General features: G+C 36.6%; 2 protein-coding genes across 2 annotated transcripts in view; both read right to left on the bottom strand.

The window, feature by feature from the left end:
• Positions 1-6,715, bottom strand: part of scyl2 (SCY1 like pseudokinase 2) — a 21,658-nt gene extending 14,943 nt beyond the window's left edge. Inside the window, exons 1-6 of the mRNA XM_073813655.1 lie at positions 6,574-6,715; positions 4,771-4,966; positions 3,894-4,051; positions 1,128-1,272; positions 756-905; positions 1-133 (exon numbers count right to left, since the gene is read on the bottom strand). The exon at positions 1-133 is cut by the window's left edge and continues 89 nt beyond it. Of these exons, the coding sequence (XP_073669756.1) occupies positions 1-133; positions 756-905; positions 1,128-1,272; positions 3,894-4,051; positions 4,771-4,947 (763 nt within the window). The 5' untranslated portion in view covers positions 4,948-4,966; positions 6,574-6,715. The remainder of the gene's footprint in view (positions 134-755; positions 906-1,127; positions 1,273-3,893; positions 4,052-4,770; positions 4,967-6,573) is intronic.
• A 401-nt stretch (positions 6,716-7,116) lies between these two features.
• Positions 7,117-20,898, bottom strand: depdc4 (DEP domain containing 4). The gene is made up of 10 exons (XM_073813654.1): positions 20,806-20,898; positions 19,550-19,952; positions 19,308-19,459; positions 17,651-17,843; positions 16,656-16,891; positions 16,383-16,525; positions 16,133-16,258; positions 15,976-16,054; positions 12,796-15,397; positions 7,117-10,722 (listed from the first exon to the last, which is right to left on the bottom strand). The coding sequence occupies exons 1-9, from the start codon at positions 20,879-20,881 to the stop codon at positions 15,198-15,200; spliced, it is 1,608 nt and encodes a 535-aa protein (XP_073669755.1). The 5' UTR covers positions 20,882-20,898; the 3' UTR covers positions 7,117-10,722; positions 12,796-15,197.
• Positions 20,899-21,195: the final 297 nt, after the last annotated feature.

The following is a 21,195-nucleotide window of genomic DNA, read 5'->3' as shown; positions in this document are numbered from 1 at the left end:
ACACGCCCAGCGAGTACATGTCGGAGGCCGCGTCACAGCTGACTGACAGAATGTACTCTGGGGCGACATACTCTGGGTTAGGCAGGCAGAGAGATGGTAGATTGGGGTCCCACTCTTTACAAACATACTTGGGCTGAAAAGGAAGAAACAAACAAATCACAAAAAAGCAATAGTTTAGTAGTGATGCTCCTGACAAATTAAACTTATTCTGTTTTAAGGAGCTTTTTCATACATGGTGCTTCCTGGTGTTAAGAAAACTACACAAGTGGAGGTGGACACAAAAATGTCCGCTGTGTGTAAACTGCCCCAAAGATACTGTAATAGCGCTTTTCCATCAGATGGTAAGTCCCGGAAAGGTTCAATACAGCTCACTTTTGGGGGGGGGGGGTGAAAATGAAAAACCAAACGAAAGCGAGCTGCTACCGTATCGGGCCGTATTATCCAAAGGAAAAGCGCCATATATGGTTCAACCAAGTTCTAAAACACCATGGGTACTATACAGAAGATGCAATCCCAGAATGTATTGTGGCCATCTAAAAGAAAAAATACTTCCAAGATGGTAGACAATTTAAAAGAAAACATTTTATTTTATTAACATTTCTACATTTTGTGTTTCAAATTTCGGTTGCTTCCTAGCAGAAAGTTTTAAATTAGTCACTAAGACACTACTTTAAGATAGAAAGCGGTCTTGTATGATAGACATTTAAAATCTCACTAGAACTTGAGTCTTTGTGTAAATAAATCCAGTTTCTAACCTCTGCTTCTGAGGGGTTACTAGAGGAAATACTGAAGTCAAACCCCATGATTTTCCAAGCTCCACTTTTATTTAAGATGACGTTCTGTGTACACAAGTTACCGTGAACCATTTTCACCCCACTGTGGAGAAATGTCAAACCCTCTGAGATCTGGAGGAAGAGAACAGAGAAGAAAAATTAACATTTCAGAATAAACAAAAGCCTATTTAAAAAGTATATTTTACTGCTAAGGAAATGTTTTTATCTCATGTAGAAAAAAATTGATGCATTCTCCAGTAATATCTCCAGATATGACCATCCCAATACTACTCAGAAAAATAAACGTGTCATTTAAATTTGATAATTCCCATCATAAATTGACTACAGACTCACCTGCAGTAAGCCGTATTTGGTCTCCACATCATAGAGTTTGTATTCTTTGATGTCTGTGGGAACAGGACTGGGGAGGTTGTCCCATTGGCCGAGCACATTAGCTAGACTGGCGAACACAGGCTCTGTGCAAAATGCTAGAGAATCTCTAGAGATAAAGAATCAAAGACATTTAATGAGAAAGGTAATAAAAGGCAGATACAAGCAGGAAACAGGAACTTGTTTGCTTTGAAGCAGTACAGAATTTTTTGATCCAGTTACAAATTTCACCAACAACATGTATTATCAGTCACAAAATAACTCCAAATCTTTCAAATGCACCTATTTCATTGCTAAAAAACAACAACATTATTTTGTGTATTTGGTATAATACAATATGTTCGACATTTTGTACAAAGCTCATCGATCTGAAAAGCTCTGTGTCCCTGATTGGCCAGCTAATATACATTGTGATTGTTCTGAATACATCTGACATCAGCAGAAATGTGACACTCCTTACCATGTTTGAAAGATTCGGTTGCTAACAGGAGTTAACTTACAGGCTGTGAGTCCAAGAGGGAGGAATTATGATGATGTCAGTCTTGTCTACATCACCAATCCCAAGAAGTAAACTATTGCCTACAATCCGTGTGTTTGTTGAAGTCCAAGAAAGATTTACGTTGAAGACGATAACTCGTGTCATCGTATAATTTGGGGTTTGTGCCTTTTGCATATCTTTAAAGGAATAGTCTATGCATTTTCAATATTAAACTATGTTATTACCTTAACTAAGAAGAGTTGATACATACCTCTATCATCTTAGGGCGTGCATGTAAGCGCTGGAGCGCGCTGCGACACTTCATTCAATGGTACCACTCAGAGATAAAGTTAGAAGTGACCAAACACATCAACGTTTTTCCTATTTAAGACGAGTAGTTATACGAGCAAGTTTGGTGGCACAAAATAAAACGTAGCGCTTTTCTAAGCGGATTTAAAAGAGGAACTATATTGTATGGCGTAATAGCACTTTTGGGAGTACTTCGACTCGGCGCAGTAACACCCTCCCTCTCCCATTATAAGAGGGAGAAGGGGAGTGGTTTTTTCAGGCGAGTTGAAGTACTCCCAAAAGTGCTATTACGCCATACAATATAGTTCCTCTTTTAAATCCGCTTAGAAAAGCGCTATGTTTTATTTTGTACCACCAAACTTGCTCGTATAACTACTCGTCTTAAATAGGAAAAACGTTGATGTGTTTGGTCACTTCTAACTTTATGTCTGTTTGGTACCATTGAATGAACGGGGCTAAGCTAAATCTATGCTATCGAAGTGTCGCAGCGCGCTCCAGCGCTTACGTGCACACACACAGATGATAGAGGGATGTATCAACTCTTCTTAGTTAAGGTAATAACATAGTTTAATATTAAAAATGAGTAGACTATTCCTTTAACATGTACTAATACACACTTACACACCAAAGGAAATGTAAAAATGTGAATCGGACAATAGGTGCTCTTTAAGTGTGGGTGTCATTTATGGCGCTTTTCCATTGCATAGTACCCCACGGTTTAGTTTAGTTTGGGTCGGGTCAGCTCACCTCACTTTGGCGTGGTTAGCTTTTCCATCGAGTTTAGTATCACTTCGGAGTGGGAGGGATTATAGGCGTGTCGTTATATTTACGCTGCCTACTGCTGTGACATCATACACGTGAGAGCGTTGTTGTACATTCCCATACATTCATTTATTTCTCAGTCTGCCACAAAATAAAAATTGGCCACCACAAATAGATGTTTGCACATCGCGTTTATAACTACCTCTGTCTCACATGTAGTGAGGACAGAAGGGAAGAAGTGGACTGAACTGTTCCTGATCACGGCCAGGTTGGTTTAGGTTTGATCAAGATCCAATTTGGAGTAACTTTACCCTGACCTGTTCCTTCGGGGCTTGTCATAGCAAATATATTTTAACAGAGTGTCTATTTACACTGAGTGCAAATAGCTGCCCATGTTGGCAAATGCTATTTACACTAACTCCACTCACCAAAGTCTGGTTGGAGCACTAAAGTTTAAAAAAGATACAGTGGTGCAATTTTTAAGTACTCACACTGTAAGTTAATTATTGGATCCTGTTAATCTACAAAAATGTTGAGGTGCAAATTGTATCTGACATATCTAATTAATAACTATTTACACTTATTGCAAATTTGATAATTGTATTTATTAAATAAAAAATTGACCTACTGTAAATAGCATACCGCCACTGATCTATATAAATGACTTGGATTGTGCATAGAACGCTTAACGTAACAGCGTGAGGTGAAGCCAGCGCAGAGTTCGAGCAGCCATCTTGGTATACCCAACCGGCAGAGGGCGTCATTGACTTCCATTCAAAATCTTGTTCTAAATTCACCCGCTTTACAGCGAATCAGTAACACAAGATTAATTTTTAGGATATGTGTGCGTAAATTAATTGTTAATTCTGGTGTTATTTGAAATGTTTATGTTTTAATCGGGCAGGATAATGGATTCATAAAAAAACATTAAGGTGAGTGTGTCTGCTGCATTCTGCAGATTGAATTTTAGAAAGATTTATATCTGATAAACACAGACTGTTCTGTCTAGGCCTTCTTATTTTATTAAGTCATGAAAGCGATGCAGAACAATCACAAAATCATTTTTTGCTGAAATAAAAAAATTGGATAATGTTTGTCTAGGAAGGCAGCTCACTTAGTTTTTAAGCCAAGTGCTGCACTAATAAAGCGGGTAAATGAATGTGTGTTTGCACTGTGGTCACCTGGACTCCTCTAGCGGGTGCTGAACCGTGAGGAGGCGTGGGTGCCGTAACCGGGTCAGCTGCTGGACTCCTTTCTTTAGTGAATCAATGATCTGATCCTTCTCAAATTTCTGATATCGATCAATGATCTTCTTATCAAACACAAAGACTGCCACTTCCTGTAAGAAATTAAAGAGCAATTACGATGCTTAACAGATTGAATCAGGATTAAAACTGAAGTATTTCTTATAATTAAAGTTCATCGTTATGTATTTTAACATTAATAATATGTAATAATATTTTTGAAATATTAATATTTAAAAATGTTGTTAAATTGCATCACTCAAAATTTTGGCCACAGCTGTACAGTATGATTTTCTGTAAAGATGTTATGAAGCAGGTGTGTCATGATAATCACTTAACAAATAAATGAGAAAACAATGCTAAAAATATACTAGCAGCCATGCTATGTATGCAGCACTTATACAGGCGGGCCATTGCGTCGTTTTATAAAAGCAACCAATCAGGTATGTATGTTTTATCATGCATGTTACTATTATAAGCATACATTTTATATTGTAGTCTTATTAATGCACTACAAAGCTCTCTTATGAACAAAACAATGGCATAATTAAAAACCTCCAACCTGCACATTTTACGCTTAAAGTACCAACAAAAAAACAACAAAGGAAGGACACAAACTTCCTCTTTTACTGTTTCATGAAACCCACAATTAATGTTTCACCACATATGTTGCAACCACACTGAACATGTTTTTTCCTTTTCTCAACAAATAACTTAAATAACCTTTAAAATATCTTTATAAAATGATCAGAATCTACTATGTCATACTAGTAATAAGTGACTGAGTTAATAAGAAGAGGGCAATTATAATAACCTGTTTGGTGGATTTTTTGGTGCCATCGTAGATCCTCCAGCACATTCCAGGACCACCACTGGCGATATGTCGGCCCACCTCAAACTCCCGCGTGACAGGGTTACCCATGACGGCACTGGTCATGTCGGCTGTCACCTTGGTGACGGTGCTCTTTAGTTTATTGAGCATGGACTCCATGATTTCAGTGACTGCCAACCTACAACAGCAAATAGCAACGTATTGGTTATGCACTGTGAAGTTTATAATGCTTACACAAGCTTCTCTGTTAACACAGATATCACAGTTAATTTGTCTCTAAGTTGCTTGGGTGCTTCTTCATCAATGAAAATATTTTGAGTTTATCGTGTTTAATTAATCAATCATCATACAAAAACTGGAAATTTGCTAATCTCTTCTCAAACATCCAGCACCTAATTGAAGGTATCATTCATTTTTGTAGCATAAACAGTGCAGAATAAATTACACACAAAAGTTTTTAACTTGTTCAAACCCTAAATCTCATTATGAGCAACAGTAGTAGTAATACCTTTAGCGGGATACGGGGTAAGACAATACAGTCTCAGAAACCTCTGCTTTGAGCCTCCTTTGCAAAGCTCTGTCATACATGTACATTGAGGTCAGACGTAAGCTTTCCAACCAGGTCGCATGCAGTGCAACTGTATATTTTCAAACAAGGACCAGAATGTAGAAAAACCCTTTTTTTGAATTTTATTTTCATCATGTCCCGTTTTAATAAATGTGATTAGGATATGTCATTTAAGACAGTGACTTGCATGTAAACATTGCATTGTAGAAAATATCGAGATTATTATATATCGCCATGATCTATCCTTAAATTACAAAAAGCAAAAGCACAACAGATCCCAAGATTGAAACTGCATTGATCTGTATTTAACAGCCTTTAGTACAGTACTGCAAGTAAACAACATCCCATTCTGACAGCAAAGGGTATCAATCCACCTGAATTTTTTTATTAATTATGGACACACAATTACTGCCATATTCACACAAATTGTAATGACACTTAATTTTAATAATACAACTGAAACCAAAAAGGTGGAACACTACGAGCAATAATACATCAGAAAATCTGTCACTGGGAATTTTCTAATAATAGCCCGTTTCTTCTTTATTTAAACTTATCTCAATTGAAAAAAGGTTAAACAATACATGCATTAAGGTATATAAGGTAGTTTATTGGTGCATCATCAAATCAATTTCTGTTCCTTGACAGCGTACAGTAAGTAACAGTTGCGTCACAAAATTTCTTACGCAATAGCGTGACGTATTTAACACGTTGAAAGAAATATTTAAGAATAGGCACCTGAGAGGTGTGACGGGTGTGATCCTGACAAAGTTGAAACCGAATGAACAGATTATGACGTTTTGTCTAATGCAGACCCTCTCGTATTTACAATTCCACATCACATTATTTTTAACAACATACACTCAACTATTTAGCAAAAAACAACAGTGAAATGTAAGTGTTTAATAACATAATGCTATGAAAAAGAAAGATAGCTAGTTTTTTGAGACAGATCCATGATGCAGCTAACTTAAAGTTTACATATTGTGTACCTCGCGGTTATAAAATCGTGTCATTCCAAAAAGCAATATTACATTTATCTTAAAAAGTAAGCTTAATATCTTAGTGTTAAAATGGCATTACAAAATACGACAGAAGCTCGGCTAACATGCTAATGCTAGTGGAGTAAAGCGTCACTCCAGACAACTGATGATTAAACACAAAATACAATTTCAGGGTGAGTTTTATTGTTTTAAATATGGGGGATTGGTTCTTACCTTTATACTAGAGGAGATGACAGGGAAATTGAGTGATTAAAAATCAGGACTAAAACAGTAAAAAATAACCGTCAGTAACTGTGGCAACTAGCAGCCTCCATGACAGTTCACCAAAACACCTGCAAGATTCCGCTGTGTGAAGCCGGAAGAAACGTTAAACAGAAAAATTTGATAAAATACCTCGTTTTCAAAGTAAAAGTCACGCTGTTAAAACCTATTGCGACCCATACAAATAAGTAACCCTTTGTAAAAACATGGATACACGGTTAGAGAATAAGATGGTCATCCACCACAATAGAAAAATATTTCTGTGTGAATTAAAATTCCAGAAAAAAACCACACAGAATGTGAAAATGAATTTATTAATGCTTTATGCATTTATTTTGTGGTCACAATGGGTTGGGGGGGGGGCATTAAATTAAAATATTAGAAACGCACAAAGTAACAAAACACAATTTGACCTTTGAAGTCATGCTGAAATTTTAATGAGTTTTAAATATTACAAAATTAAAGTGCATCTAAATCCAAGTCAGCCTGTAAGGGTCCAAATCTGACCCCATCCATCCGTTTGGCCCAACGGCGGAATCCAAACGAGGATTATAGCGCGTTCTGTCTTTTCCGGCGCTTGCAGATGACGTTTTGGCATTATGCAATTTTGTATTATTATCTGACTCCAAGATAATGTTAATATAAATCGGATTGAGAATTACTTTTAACAGTTACAGAATTTGGGTGGATGTTTGGTTATTCTTGTTTAGCCCTACTTGTTATTGCATCCGTTCATTCGGCTACTCATGTCGCTTTGGACTCACGCATCGGCCGTTTATTAATATTTAATAATCATGCGGGCCCACGATCACAACCGAATCAGGCTTGGTCGCTGCTAGAGGTTTGACCATATGTTCAGAAGGCCGCCTTTTACGCGTGCTCATCTCTGAACATACTTTATTTAGTCCCCATAGAGGTGCAACTTAATTATTACAATATTTATTTCTAACCAGAGGCTCACGACCACTATCATAAAACAAACTGACCGTCTTCTCCAATGATAGCTTTGTATAATCGTGTCATAATTTAATATGCAACTTAGATAGATTAATATTGAAATAACCAGAGGCTGAGGCTCATCTGATTTAGAGTGGTCAGACAACATTTACTTGTTACTCTAAACAGGAAATTAGCCTCCACGCATCTAATTTAACTTAAACTAACGCCAAGTGCTAGTCGGATCTCCAAAATCCTCCGCTGATGTACTACTATGCCATCTAGTCTGGGATTTTGGTCCGTAATACTAGCCTGATTTTCAGACATTGCGGTAACAAGGATACATCGTAATTTACTAATCATGTCAATAACTTTCGTAGCAACACAGAATAATCCAAACACAATTTATTAACCAGGTAGGTAAAACATAATTCAGAAGCCAATTTACATTCCAATTCGAATACGAAAATCAAACGAAAACCCATTGCATACCTGGTAATGAGATGAAGATCTGGTTACAGATTCCTCAAAGTAAAATAACAATACATGATGCTGTGCAAGGACAGCATCATGGGGGTGCATTTCTCGATATTGAAAGTCCCGCCTAAATCTTCTACACATCTCCTTAAATAACCAGAGAACAAAGCATATAGGAATTTGGTGCTGATTGGTTGTTGGTAAAACTAAGGGCTGTCCTTAATCTGTATACAGTGGGTGATTGGTTTATGCTTAGAAAGGGAGGTGTCTATCAACACTGAATGAAGTTTCACATATACTTTAACATTGAATTCTGTTGTTATATGAGTGAGACCTGTAACCACTTGCAATGAGACATTCCAATAGAAAACAAATAAGATACAGATTTTAGATTCTTTGTGCATGTAGCATTTCATATACAGTTTGCTTTTAGAGAAAAGAATACAAATGTATGACACCCTAAAGGTGTGTCTTTGAAACCCAAATGTGTCTCAGTGGGAAGTCCACTGTGAATCGTGGAGAGAGGCTTTTCTCGCGCACTCACTTTGCCCCCATACAGTGTCCTTTGGGGAGGTGCTATCTTATTTAGGAAATTATCTTACAGCTCCGCCGCTTGATCATATCGGAGAACATAACAGTCCCGATGAGATCAACATACAGTAAGATGTTAGCTCTTGGTGGTGTCCAATCTCTGTAGTGTTCGTAGTGTTCAAGTTCAGTGTGTCAACCAAGGCCTGCGTGCTTTGTTCAATGAATGTCCCATTCTTTTGCGAAAAAACCACCTGTTTTTAGACGTTCTGTCCCTTTGAAGAAAGTTGTCACCTCTGAACGTTGATCTCCTCTGATTTCAGACATCGTCAGGTGGGGATCATGTCATTGACAATACATCACTGTGTGAAACACCTGCACATCTTAAGGACCATTCATTGATTGAACATTGATCAATACTGATAGACTCAGCAACATTATCAAGAGATTCATAGGGTAAACCATAAATAAAATAAATAAAAAACATAGCACATGATACCTTGATGTGGAAAGTGCAAGTGGTACGGTCTCACCAGGTCAAATATATCTGATCTATAAAATTACCAATGTTCTTTCCCACTGTTGTATTTGGAGTTTAGTTAAATTTAAATGTACTTGGTCTCTGGATATTGAAGAAGAAGATGCAAAAGATCAGGTTAAAATAACAAGGCATAACATTGAGGTATGCATATTAATAAATAAAACCCAGAAAATTAAATGTTAAAATAACCTTGAGATATGCATGTTACAGATTGTATGAAAATAAAACCCAGGAATGGTTAAAATGATCTTCAGGTATGCATATTATAGATTGTATGAAAATAAACCCAGAAAATTTAAAAATAACCTTCTTCAGGTATGCACATTATAGATTGTATGAAAATAAAACCCAGAAAATGTAAAAATAACCTTCTTCAGGTATGCATATTGGGTCATGTGAAAATAAAAAAAAATAAAAACCAGAAAGTGTTAAATAACATTCAGGTATGCATATATTGGGTCATGTAAAAAAAAAATAACGGAACATGTTAAAGTAAAATTTGGTAATGCATCTCATATGGTGTATCAATAAATGTGATAGTAAAATATTGCTACAATAGATTTAGGTATGGGCATGGTAGACCATATATAATAATAATAATAATAATAATAATAATAATAATAAGCACATAATGTTGTAATCATACCATGCACACATCTATAATGAATGTTGAGGGAACTCTGAATTTTCTAATATAAGCACCTTGTAGGCCTAAGATTAACTTAGTATATGTTCAGAACATGTTGAGTCCATGAGCACAATTGAAGATTCAGAATCTCATGTTAGATTTCTATGTGTGCAGGTATGTGCCTATGTGTATATGTATCTGTATGTGAATGTGTGTGTATAGTCCATACATTTGAAGATTTAGAATCTCAGATTTCAATGTGTTTGCGTGTATAAGTAGGTGTATGAGTGTAGAGATATGTGAATACTTATATAGGTGTGTATCTGATATGTCGGCTAAGTCACATTTGATATTAGGAGTTGAGATGTAAATGGTTTGATTGATTCTTGAAAATTGTTTGTGCTGTTGTTTAGTGATAAGTTGAGGATCAGGGCGCCAACTGGTCCTCACTTATGACAACAACAGTCAGATTATTGATTTGAGATTAAGACAGTAAGTTTGTTATTGCAATTAGAAACATAATCATCAAAGTGTGACTTTGCCATGTAAGTTTCTTATGAATGTTGTAGTTTTGCTAATATGGGTGTGAATGATATCACTTAGAATTTGTGTTGGATTAGATGTCCCTGTTTGTGTCAACAGGAGAATGTTGATTTTAAATGTAGTGTTAAGTTTGGAATATGTTGTGTGGTGTGTAGTGTTTATGTCTGGATAGTCTTTACGTCTATACCAGATGTGTTACGAGATTGTTTTAGTCAATGTGTGTGCTGTACAGTCAGTGTTTGTCTGAAAGATGGGTGGATTTTATCTCTAACAATTAGGGTTGCAAATTTTGAGGCCATGTCTATTCATGATGGTATAGTGTAGTGAGGTGTAAAATGGCCTTTGAATGTCTTCGCACCCATCCTCAGTTTTCTAGATTGTTTTTTCTGCAGGGTTCGCTGTCTTTGATGTGGCCAGACATCTCTGGCCAGGATTTACAGCTTTCAACCTGATAAAAAGACAAACAGAGAAGCAATTTAGTTTTTAACCCTTTATGCAATTTGCATTAAGACATGCGGTACAATTTCTCCTTTTGGTGATCAGTCATTAGGGAATAGATGTACCATTGTCATATTATTTTGCAAATTTATTTTCAGAGATTAAATTAGCTTTACATCCTTTGGTCAGAGTTGTTTTTTTTATTGACTACTGCTATTGCAGTGTAGTCCGACAGCATATTACTTTAAGCTGTGAAAGCATCTAAACCCTTGCTGTCTGCTGTGAGCATTCAAACTCCATTTCTGCTGGAGAACTTTTCCATAAGCTCAAGTGGCTTCATTTTAAGTTGCTCAGTTCAGTCAGACCTGTGGGCAATTCATCAGCTCATCACACCTTTGACTGCTTCAGATCTCTGAACCAAAAGACTCTTTTGCTTGATGTGTTCAGCATTTATCATAGGTTTAGTTACCAAATGATTAAAATAGACCTCTGTATTGGATTAAAAAATGGGTTAGGGATTTCCAATGAAGGAGATTTGGTTCACTATCATCACGAGTGTCATGTAATTTTTCAGTGTTAAAACATGGCAACACGTGACAGCGTGCTCCGCTCCTTGACACACTGTGTAGTGAACCAATTCTGTGAGTTTGGCCTGTGTAAGTTATTTCATATAGTATACATACATGTAATACACCACAATATTTACCATCTGAGGCCTGTTTGGCCATTATAATATAATGTATATTGCAACTTGAGCACAATGTAGATTACATTATATTAAAAATAGTATTAATTAAAATACATTCATTACTGATCTCTTAAGGATTACCAGATTGATGTTTTTAGTTTGCAAGATGTTCCTTTATCAATGTATTTGAATGTGAAAAGGTGTCAGCCCTGGACAGACCGGTGTGAGGCACAGATGTTCATTGGTTCATGTTAATGTATTCCTACAACAGTTTCGAGACAAAAAATTGTGTGGCCTTTCACATCTCTATAAAGCTGTACAAAACTGTCTCATAGGGAAAGACTAAGCCAAGAACTTTTAACAGTCCTGGTGTTTATCAAGTACCAAAATATGGTTACAGACAAATGTCTCTCTTAAAACCAATGTGCTCTCTTGGGAACAATGGCCCGTTATCTGAGTGGGGGGTAAGCCCTTTCATCTCAGTTGGGTGTCTCACAGTGAGAGATAAGACCATTTGTGTTGGCCTAGAACAACATTGTATTTTCCTGCAACAATTTTAGGTTTTGCTTAATTGTATCTCATCAATGGAGGAATACTACATTGAATTAGAAGTTTGTAATTGTAATATGACTTACTGATTCCATTCTATTCTCATTCAGTCCAGAGTGATCTTTTAGAAGGCTCACTCACAACAACTCATTTAAAATCATTTCCCTACTTGCTCCCTACTTGCTTAATGTCCAGCATTCAGTTACATTTCTCTATGCGTTGGGGATTTTTAAATCCAACAACGCTGCCTTCAATCATTCATACATTTCCTTCATTTTCCAGCTTCATTACAATATTACCTTTACTCATCAAATATAGATTGTACACTGATGTTTGCAGCATTTAAAAATCTTACTATCTGTGTGCTTTTCACATATCAATTGTCCAAGTCCTCCCTTCACATGCAAACACATTCATTGCATTGTAGTTTAAATCATCCAACATCATTTTTCAATTGTTAATGTTTTTTAGCTGTTTTTCCATGTTGTGCATTTGCTGTCACAACAGAAACAATTGTGTGTAGGATTTGGTGATTTAAATTTAGATTCTACGTGTTTTCCTTGTTTGAGAATCAGAATACATTTTGGATGATTTAACTCCAATGTAAGATGATCTTTTGTTTTCCGTAGGCACACAAACAAAAGATCTTAACAGAGCAAAGCAATTCATTCTTCATTTAGCATTGCACAGCATTTTCCTAATAATGTGGTTTCATTTCATTTTTAAGCCCCACTGGATTTGATTTCCAGTCTAACATTAGGTATATTTACAACCTATTTCAGAAATGTGGGATGTTTAAAACATTCCCTTAAACATTTTTAAAAGGCAAAGAAAAGATTGACTTACCACATCAGCTGAAGAAATAGAAGAAGTTCAAACCTTTAGCTCCATGAAAAGACTCTTATTCTCCAGGGATCGAATCAGTCGTACTTTGTACATTTTGATAAGATTTCCACTGGTTGAATATCACGTCCCGGGAATCACCACTTTGTAAGGGTCCAAATCTGACCCCATCCATCCGTTTGGCCCAACGGCGGAATCCAAACGAGGATTATAGCGCGTTCTGTCTTTTCCGGCGCTTGCAGATGACGTTTTGGCATTATGCAATTTTGTATTATTATCTGACTCCAAGATAATGTTAATATAAATCGGATTGAGAATTACTTTTAACAGTTACAGAATTTGGGTGGATGTTTGGTTATTCTTGTTTAGCCCTACTTGTTATTGCATCCGTTCATTCGGCTACTCATGTCGCTTTGGACTCACGCATCGGCCGTTTATTAATATTTAATAATCATGCGGGCCCACGATCACAACCGAATCAGGCTTGGTCGCTGCTAGAGGTTTGACCATATGTTCAGAAGGCCGCCTTTTACGCGTGCTCATCTCTGAACATACTTTATTTAGTCCCCATAGAGGTGCAACTTAATTATTACAATATTTATTTCTAACCAGAGGCTCACGACCACTATCATAAAACAAACTGACCGTCTTCTCCAATGATAGCTTTGTATAATCGTGTCATAATTTAATATGCAACTTAGATAGATTAATATTGAAATAACCAGAGGCTGAGGCTCATCTGATTTAGAGTGGTCAGACAACATTTACTTGTTACTCTAAACAGGAAATTAGCCTCCACGCATCTAATTTAACTTAAACTAACGCCAAGTGCTAGTCGGATCTCCAAAATCCTCCGCTGATGTACTACTATGCCATCTAGTCTGGGATTTTGGTCCGTAATACTAGCCTGATTTTCAGACATTGCGGTAACAAGGATACATCGTAATTTACTAATCATGTCAATAACTTTCGTAGCAACACAGAATAATCCAAACACAATTTATTAACCAGGTAGGTAAAACATAATTCAGAAGCCAATTTACATTCCAATTCGAATACGAAAATCAAACGAAAACCCATTGCATACCTGGTAATGAGATGAAGATCTGGTTACAGATTCCTCAAAGTAAAATAACAATACATGATGCTGTGCAAGGACAGCATCATGGGGGTGCATTTCTCGATATTGAAAGTCCCGCCTAAATCTTCTACACATCTCCTTAAATAACCAGAGAACAAAGCATATAGGAATTTGGTGCTGATTGGTTGTTGGTAAAACTAAGGGCTGTCCTTAATCTGTATACAGTGGGTGATTGGTTTATGCTTAGAAAGGGAGGTGTCTATCAACACTGAATGAAGTTTCACATATACTTTAACATTGAATTCTGTTGTTATATGAGTGAGACCTGTAACCACTTGCAATGAGACATTCCAATAGAAAACAAATAAGATACAGATTTTAGATTCTTTGTGCATGTAGCATTTCATATACAGTTTGCTTTTAGAGAAAAGAATACAAATGTATGACACCCTAAAGGTGTGTCTTTGAAACCCAAATGTGTCTCAGTGGGAAGTCCACTGTGAATCGTGGAGAGAGGCTTTTCTCGCGCACTCACTTTGCCCCCATACAGTGTCCTTTGGGGAGGTGCTATCTTATTTAGGAAATTATCTTACAAGCCTAAAGCAATTACTGCATTAGCATACATAATTAGTCCAAAGTACCAGTAAAACAAGTCCAATCATTTTTATATTCAATCACTAAATAAATAATGATATGCATCGCCATAGCAAATCCAGTGCATTTTGTACATCATCATTATTTTAGCAGCTACAATTAGTTGAGCATTTAAAACTTCCCTTAGTTTTTATGAAAAATCATCCTTTAAACACAGACACTGTCTATTTTGCCCCATCTTACTATAAATCCCTTATAGGTCATTATTCATTAAATCGTCATTGAATTATAAAAAAACATAAGTGATCATAGTTCCAAGGAACTTAAATTGAATCTATACTTTAAATGTGTATGTTAATACAATACTCATTTCCATTACATTTCAAGTGCAACTCTAGAGTAAAACTCTAACCTTTTGTGTCCTGAGCATATCATATTTGTTATAGATTAACTAATAAAACAGCATATTCACTCACCTCACCTTTAAATTACCTACAAACTGTACAATTATAGTGTGAAATGTGATCTTTGTTCAATGCACTGCACAGATGCACTGCAACTGAATCTATCCTACAAACACAGTAGTCTATTGTTAAAAAATTATAACTAATCTTTGGATTGCTACATTATGTGGGATCCAGGTAAAATTCCCATCATCCTAAAACTGAATAAAAATTAGCTAGAGTCAAAAATATATTTTAACCATATTTTATCCAGCGTTTTCTACTTTCTAAAATGTAGAGAAGAAGTGCTGAAGAAAGATTCCTGGGTGATGCTTTTGAAACTGCTTGGCGAGGCGTCTCTTCTGTTTGACGGATAGGCTATCGCTTTGAGCGATATGGTGCATTAACTGCTTTAAACTGGCATGAGTGGCATTATCTCTGTTGTCCTCATACTGCTGAAGTGACACCAGCTGGCAAAATGTAAACACTGCAAGATCAAGAAAGTTAAGTTGAGCTTGATCAAAGATATTTAATATTAATAAGGTATTTATATGAATGTGGGAGTTCGCAATGGTCAGAATGGCTGCTCTAGTCCCGCCTCCAAGTAAAAAGAACCAATCGTCAATCGGAATCCTCTGGGAGAGGGACTTTGCGCATGCGCAGGATCAATCGGTCTTGTTCTTAGGAAGACCGGGAGGCATTGCAAATATGGCGGCGGAGTGATGCGACTTCCTTAAAATTACTTTGGCTTGATGCAAGAGCAGTTTTAATGTAAAGTAACATGGAATCTGACGCACAAAAGCCAATGCCACATGTCACTATGCTTAGTGGCACATCCAGTAGCACATCAGTTTTTCATTGGCATGTGTCAGTGAATAGTGGCATGCGTCACTAACACTTGTGACTGAACACTGATATGATTGGCAAACACAGACACAAAATTCTACATAACATATTTTCATCATGTTTTTAAATTAAACAATTAAATGTAAAAAAAATTTAGAACCACTGCCCTAAAGGGACTTTGACGGATTTTGGAAAAAGATCATTAGGAAGTGAACTTACATGCTGCATTATCCAGATCCCTCCCCTGTTGCAAAGTGTGTAGAGTGTTCCTCACAGCCGTGATCAATGATGATGGTGTCTAGAAACCATGCATTCAACACATTTTGTTATATAACACTATAACTTGTCTTGAGGCACAAGTAAGCGATTGCAGTACCTTGAAGAGTTGCGTGTAATTATCCATGAAGAATAGCAAGAGCTGCTCACATTGGATACGCGTTATATTTTTATTCTGGATCACAGCCTTCACAAACGTCCTGCTTACCAAAGCCCGGTTCTCAGTCTGTTTCAGCACAAATGAAAGAAACCTTAATATTTATTACTTATTAAATTCCTTTTTATATACCACGTAATTTCTTATAATCTAAGAGATTGCTCTTTATAAATACACATGTGTATGTATATACCTGCTTATGCAGTTTAAAACCTTTATTATCTGCTGCAGCTGCCATAAAACCCAAAAGCCTGCGTAATTCATCCTTGCTTGTGGGCTCCACCAAGTGCAGAAACAGTTGAGATGCTTTTAGGGAATCTTGACTTCTTCCACAACCTTACAAAAGACACACAAAACAGACTCTTCCAATGAAAACATTCAGACACCATTCAACAGTCAACAAACATCCTCTAAAATGAAATGAACTGTACACTTATTAATTCTTGTATCGCAGCCATAGATTTACCCAAGAGATGCAGGATTCCAGCCTGGATGTCAGTGTAGCGTCCAGACAGTAGCGGTTGTCTTTCTGGGCTATTGTAATACTTGGCGATGGTGTCAAACAGCAGTTTCTTGTGTGCCGCAAACTTTTCCTCCTCCACTGCTGCATTCTGCTGTATGAGCTGCTCACTCACGGCCACTATAAACTGATCTGGGAACAGCTCTAGACAATCCACTGCCGCAATCAGCCAAGAGTCCATCCTTTATAAAAAAAAAAGCACACAGAAGATGGATAATGGCATTATGCACAATTACAAAAGGGCTAGTTGCAGTCCTGGATGCTTAATATAAACATTGTTTTGGCTTTTTGTACCTTATTGCTTGGATCACAAGTGGACAAAGCTAAATACAGGTGTAAAATCATTTGATCTCGGCGTCTTTCGACCACATTCAGAGGTAGTCAAAAATGCATTTGAGCTTATTGCTTTTGTGTTGTAGACGATCATGTGTTCACGCTCACAAGCACAATGTTTCTCTATCTGTCCTGACTTCTAGCGCAAACCCACAGTGTTCAGTGAGGCCTTTAATTCGGCTGGCATTAATAAAACTAAAGCGGCTGTTCTCTACCTCTTTCATTTTGCAAGTGAAATTTGTATGGGATTATTTCATCAATTGAATTGCTCTGAAATATCCGAGAAAGCTCTTACATATACATGTACAAAATGTTGTGCAGCGTGTTTAAAAACAACACAAGCAGCAGTACTCTGACATAATATTAGTATGCTTTCATTTAAACCCATTCCTCCAGCTCGACCATAGACCATCCCCTCAAAGTAATAAGGACAGAAGAGGTCAAAAGTGGACAAATGAGCTAGATTAAAACCTCAAGTGTGAATGGAAATGTGTCTCTTTCATCCACTTGTGATCCAATCAACCAAAACTTAAAAACATCTTAATACGAGTTATACACAGGGCCTAAACGTGGCAATCTAAATGAGGCAGTAATGTTGGCACACTGACTCCAGCAGGTTGAGGCTCTTCGACACTTCACGATCCACACAAGTGTTGGAGATAACCAGGTCACCATGGTTACGCAGTGATGACCGCAGAGGCTCAGGTTTGGCAGGTGAGGTCAGAATACAGTCCAGCATCGGGATCTCAACCACCTTCAGCAGCTGCAGTAACGCTTGTTGTTTCCAAACCTCTCGTACCACTGAGTAAAATATAAGAAGAGGAATATTAAGAAAACTAAAAATGTACACTTTTTGTAAGTCGATACTTTTTGGACAAGCACAAAATATACATTTATTACAAGAATACACTCTAAAAAATCCTAGGTTATTTATTTTTAACCCATGGTTGGGTCAAAAAGGGACAATAATCCAACCGTTGGATTATAAATCTCCCAATGCTGTGTTGTTTCAAGTCATGTCATGGGTCAAATATATGAAGAATTATTCCAAAGCGCGATAAACGGCATTTAAAAAAAAAAATTAGTTACTGCCAAAATCAGTATTGTATCAGGTCAGTATTAAAAAAAGTAAATTCTTCATTTTACGCAAAATCCGATATCCACCATGTTATTCTGTCATCTTTTCTCCCTTTTTTCCCAAAACACGATAAACGGCAGTCCTACTTCTTAACAAATCACAGCGCACCATTCTACGCATTGTAAACATTAATAGCAGTGCTTTGAATGCACGTAATCCTAGTTTTCCCTCATCTACTTTGTAATCCGTGATCAACAAACAAACAAAAACAAAATACTTTTGATGGCATTGATAACCCTGTGGTGGTTTTCTGAGGCAGGAAAGAAACGTAAGCCATCAAGATTGAATAATTTACATGTGAAGGAAAAATGCTGGCTGTTAGACATCCCAAGGATGACTACTGCAATGGCAGTGTTTTTAATATGACAAAGTAAGCTTTTCGATTAATGCCATTGATGTTTTTTAATTTTTATTAGTGTATACCACTAGTCAACTAAATGAATATAACATGGCAAAGATGAATGCACATTTCTATATTGATTCAATAGATAGCAGTTTGAAAAAAAAAACTTGTCATGGACTTATTGCATTTTGCAGAAAAATATATATATGTTTTTATAATAAATATTTAAAAAAATCTAAATTATGTATTTGAATTTTTATAACCTTAAGATGCTATGTGAAAGTTTGTAACGGAAAATAGTGGTTTTCATCTTGTCATTTTCTTGGTATAGAAAAAACATTTTTACCCAAATTAGTCAAATGGATTTATTGCGTTTTAGAACCAAACTCTTTATATACATTTTCTTGGTTAATTTAAACTAGCCGTAGGGTTTGTCCCTTTTTGCCTTTGATTCACACAGCCAGATTTTTTTTTTAAACTTGGCATCAACTAGACAAATCTGATGAAAGATTGGATTGAAGAAGGAAGAAAGCACAAGTGGACAACGCTAAATACAGGTGAAAAATGCTTTGATCTCGTCCAATTTCGACCACATTCAGAGGTAGTCGAAAATGCATTTGAGCGTATTGCTTTTGTGTTGTAGACGATCATGTGTTCACGCTCACGAGCACAATGTTTCTCCATCTGTCCTGACTTCTAGCGCAAACCCACAGAAAGATTGGATTGAAGAAGGAAGAAAGCACATACAATGATAAGTGAGTGTCAATATGATTCATGCTTTCACCTTTTTTTGACAGGAAACCATTGGAAAATGCAGCCCGATTTAGATCAGAAGGCACAGATGGGTGTAGGTTTATATTTTTCAGTAGTCTCTCCACCCTTCTGTCTGATGATCCAAGAACAAAGGGGTTGGAAATGGTCTGCCTTTCTCCAAACCTAAAAAGACAAACATTATACAACATTACCTCTGCAAGTAAACCTTCACATGGTTTTTCCCCTTTCCAGAATGACACAAAATAGGATTACTTCGAAGTGGTGATCCTTCCAGTCAGTTTATCAGGAGTATGATTTTCATTGTATCTCTTCTTATATGGATCGCAACTATTTAAGAAGCGATAGAGGCTGCAGCTGGAATCCTCAAAGGTCATTTCCTTCTCTTTCCTGAAGAGCTTCATACCAATGGGTTCAAACACTCTAGACTCCATCAATGCCTGGCAGAGTTTGGCAGCTTTGAGACGGGACACCTCACTGGAACAGAAGTAAATGTTCTGCATGAGGTGGCTCAGAACCACGTCTACAGCATCAGAACCAGTGAAGCAGTTGTGATGGATGCGCAGGTGCTGTCTGCGGGGTCTGAGCTCCACCTGCGATTGCAAGGCCTCAATGATGTTCTGCCACAGTTGAGTGGCCTTGAAAGGCCCAGAGACACCTGTGGTATTTGTAAACAAGATTATTTATGCATTGAATTCAAAAATTACAATTCAGTAAACTTTTAATACAGTACCACGGAATTGCCTGGGTTTTAGACCTGTACAATGATAATATCATGTAGACATGCATCATGATATTCTTTAAAGCAGTGGTTCTCAGTGTGGGGTCCGAGGACCCCTAGGGGTCCTTAATCCTTAGACTGGGGGTCCGGAAAATAATTTTTTATAAATTATATAATTGTGTTGTATTATTAAGAAGGGGATATTTACATCTAAAACCCAATTTGAAACAAGTATAAAAATATTTTAGGTAAATTTAAGGTAAGCATGTGGTAGACTTTTAAGGGGTCCTCTGAAATTTTGTAAAGGGGTCTCTGGCCGCAAAAAGTCTGAGAACCCCTGCTTAAATGTTTAAAGCAGCACTTAAACGCCATATGAATCTGGTAACAACACACAGGTATAGACAACAAAATATGCATGTTCAAAGTAGCATACTGTAACGTTACCGTGATCCTACCACAACCCCCTCTTTTGTAAAGGATATTTTAACTGCTCTTTTATATTCTTATTGTGCCTTTAAAATATGTTTTACGTATGTTTTTAAGTAGAATTAACATTTATAAATACTTAAAATGATATAACATGGTAACGTTAATCCGTATTATCTAAAGTTTTGAGGCAAACACATTCAAAACATTAGCGTTACATAAGCATTGGCTGAATCGATCGATGATATAAATGAACTTGAGATTCATTCGGTTATTGTTATCAACCTAGTGGAAATATACAGCCAACTTAACAACCTAATTATAAAAAACAGGTACATCAATGAAATAAAACGTAAGCGTGTACCTGACAGTTGTTTGTTGTCTTTGAAACATGTTTGACTGTTCAGTCTTCTGAATCGCGGAGTCAAATCCACCGCCATCACACCACCGGAAATGACATCACATGGCTACTAACGTTAGCGACTGATATGCTGCTGATTATCTTTTTGTTTCTCCTTGTTTCTTTCATTAAAATATAAAACTGTTATATGCTTTTTGTATAAATGTTTATGTCACAGTTTATACAAAATTTATATTTATACAATGTGTATAATGTTTATACTGTGACTTTTGTACTTTGTACTTGTTGTTTCTCAATAAAAAAAAAAAAAAAAAAAAAAAAAAAAAAAGATATGCTGCTGATTATGATCTCTGGCCTGAGATGAGCGAGATTGATATTTGAAATAATCTAACG

Source organism: Paramisgurnus dabryanus, chromosome 1 (genome assembly GCF_030506205.2).
Source record: "Paramisgurnus dabryanus chromosome 1, PD_genome_1.1, whole genome shotgun sequence".
Taxonomy (NCBI): Eukaryota; Metazoa; Chordata; class Actinopteri; order Cypriniformes; family Cobitidae; genus Paramisgurnus; species Paramisgurnus dabryanus.
Note: the sequence above shows the minus strand (reverse complement) of the source record. Positions and strands in the feature narration are given on the sequence as shown.

What these genes read in the sequence shown, in the direction of transcription:
- depdc4 (XM_073813654.1), bottom strand. Translation starts at nt 20,881, where the DNA reads ATGGCGGTGGATTTGACTCCGCGATTCAGAAGACTGAACAGTCAAACA. An exon ending in AAGAGCCTCAACCTGCTGGA is followed by an intron (nt 16,892 to 17,650) that starts GTCAGTGTGCCA and finishes TTTTTTATAAAG; the next exon opens with GATGGACTCTTGGCTGATTG. An exon ending in GGATCTGGATAATGCAGCAT is followed by an intron (nt 15,398 to 15,975) that starts GTAAGTTCACTT and finishes TTGATCTTGCAG; the next exon opens with TGTTTACATTTTGCCAGCTG.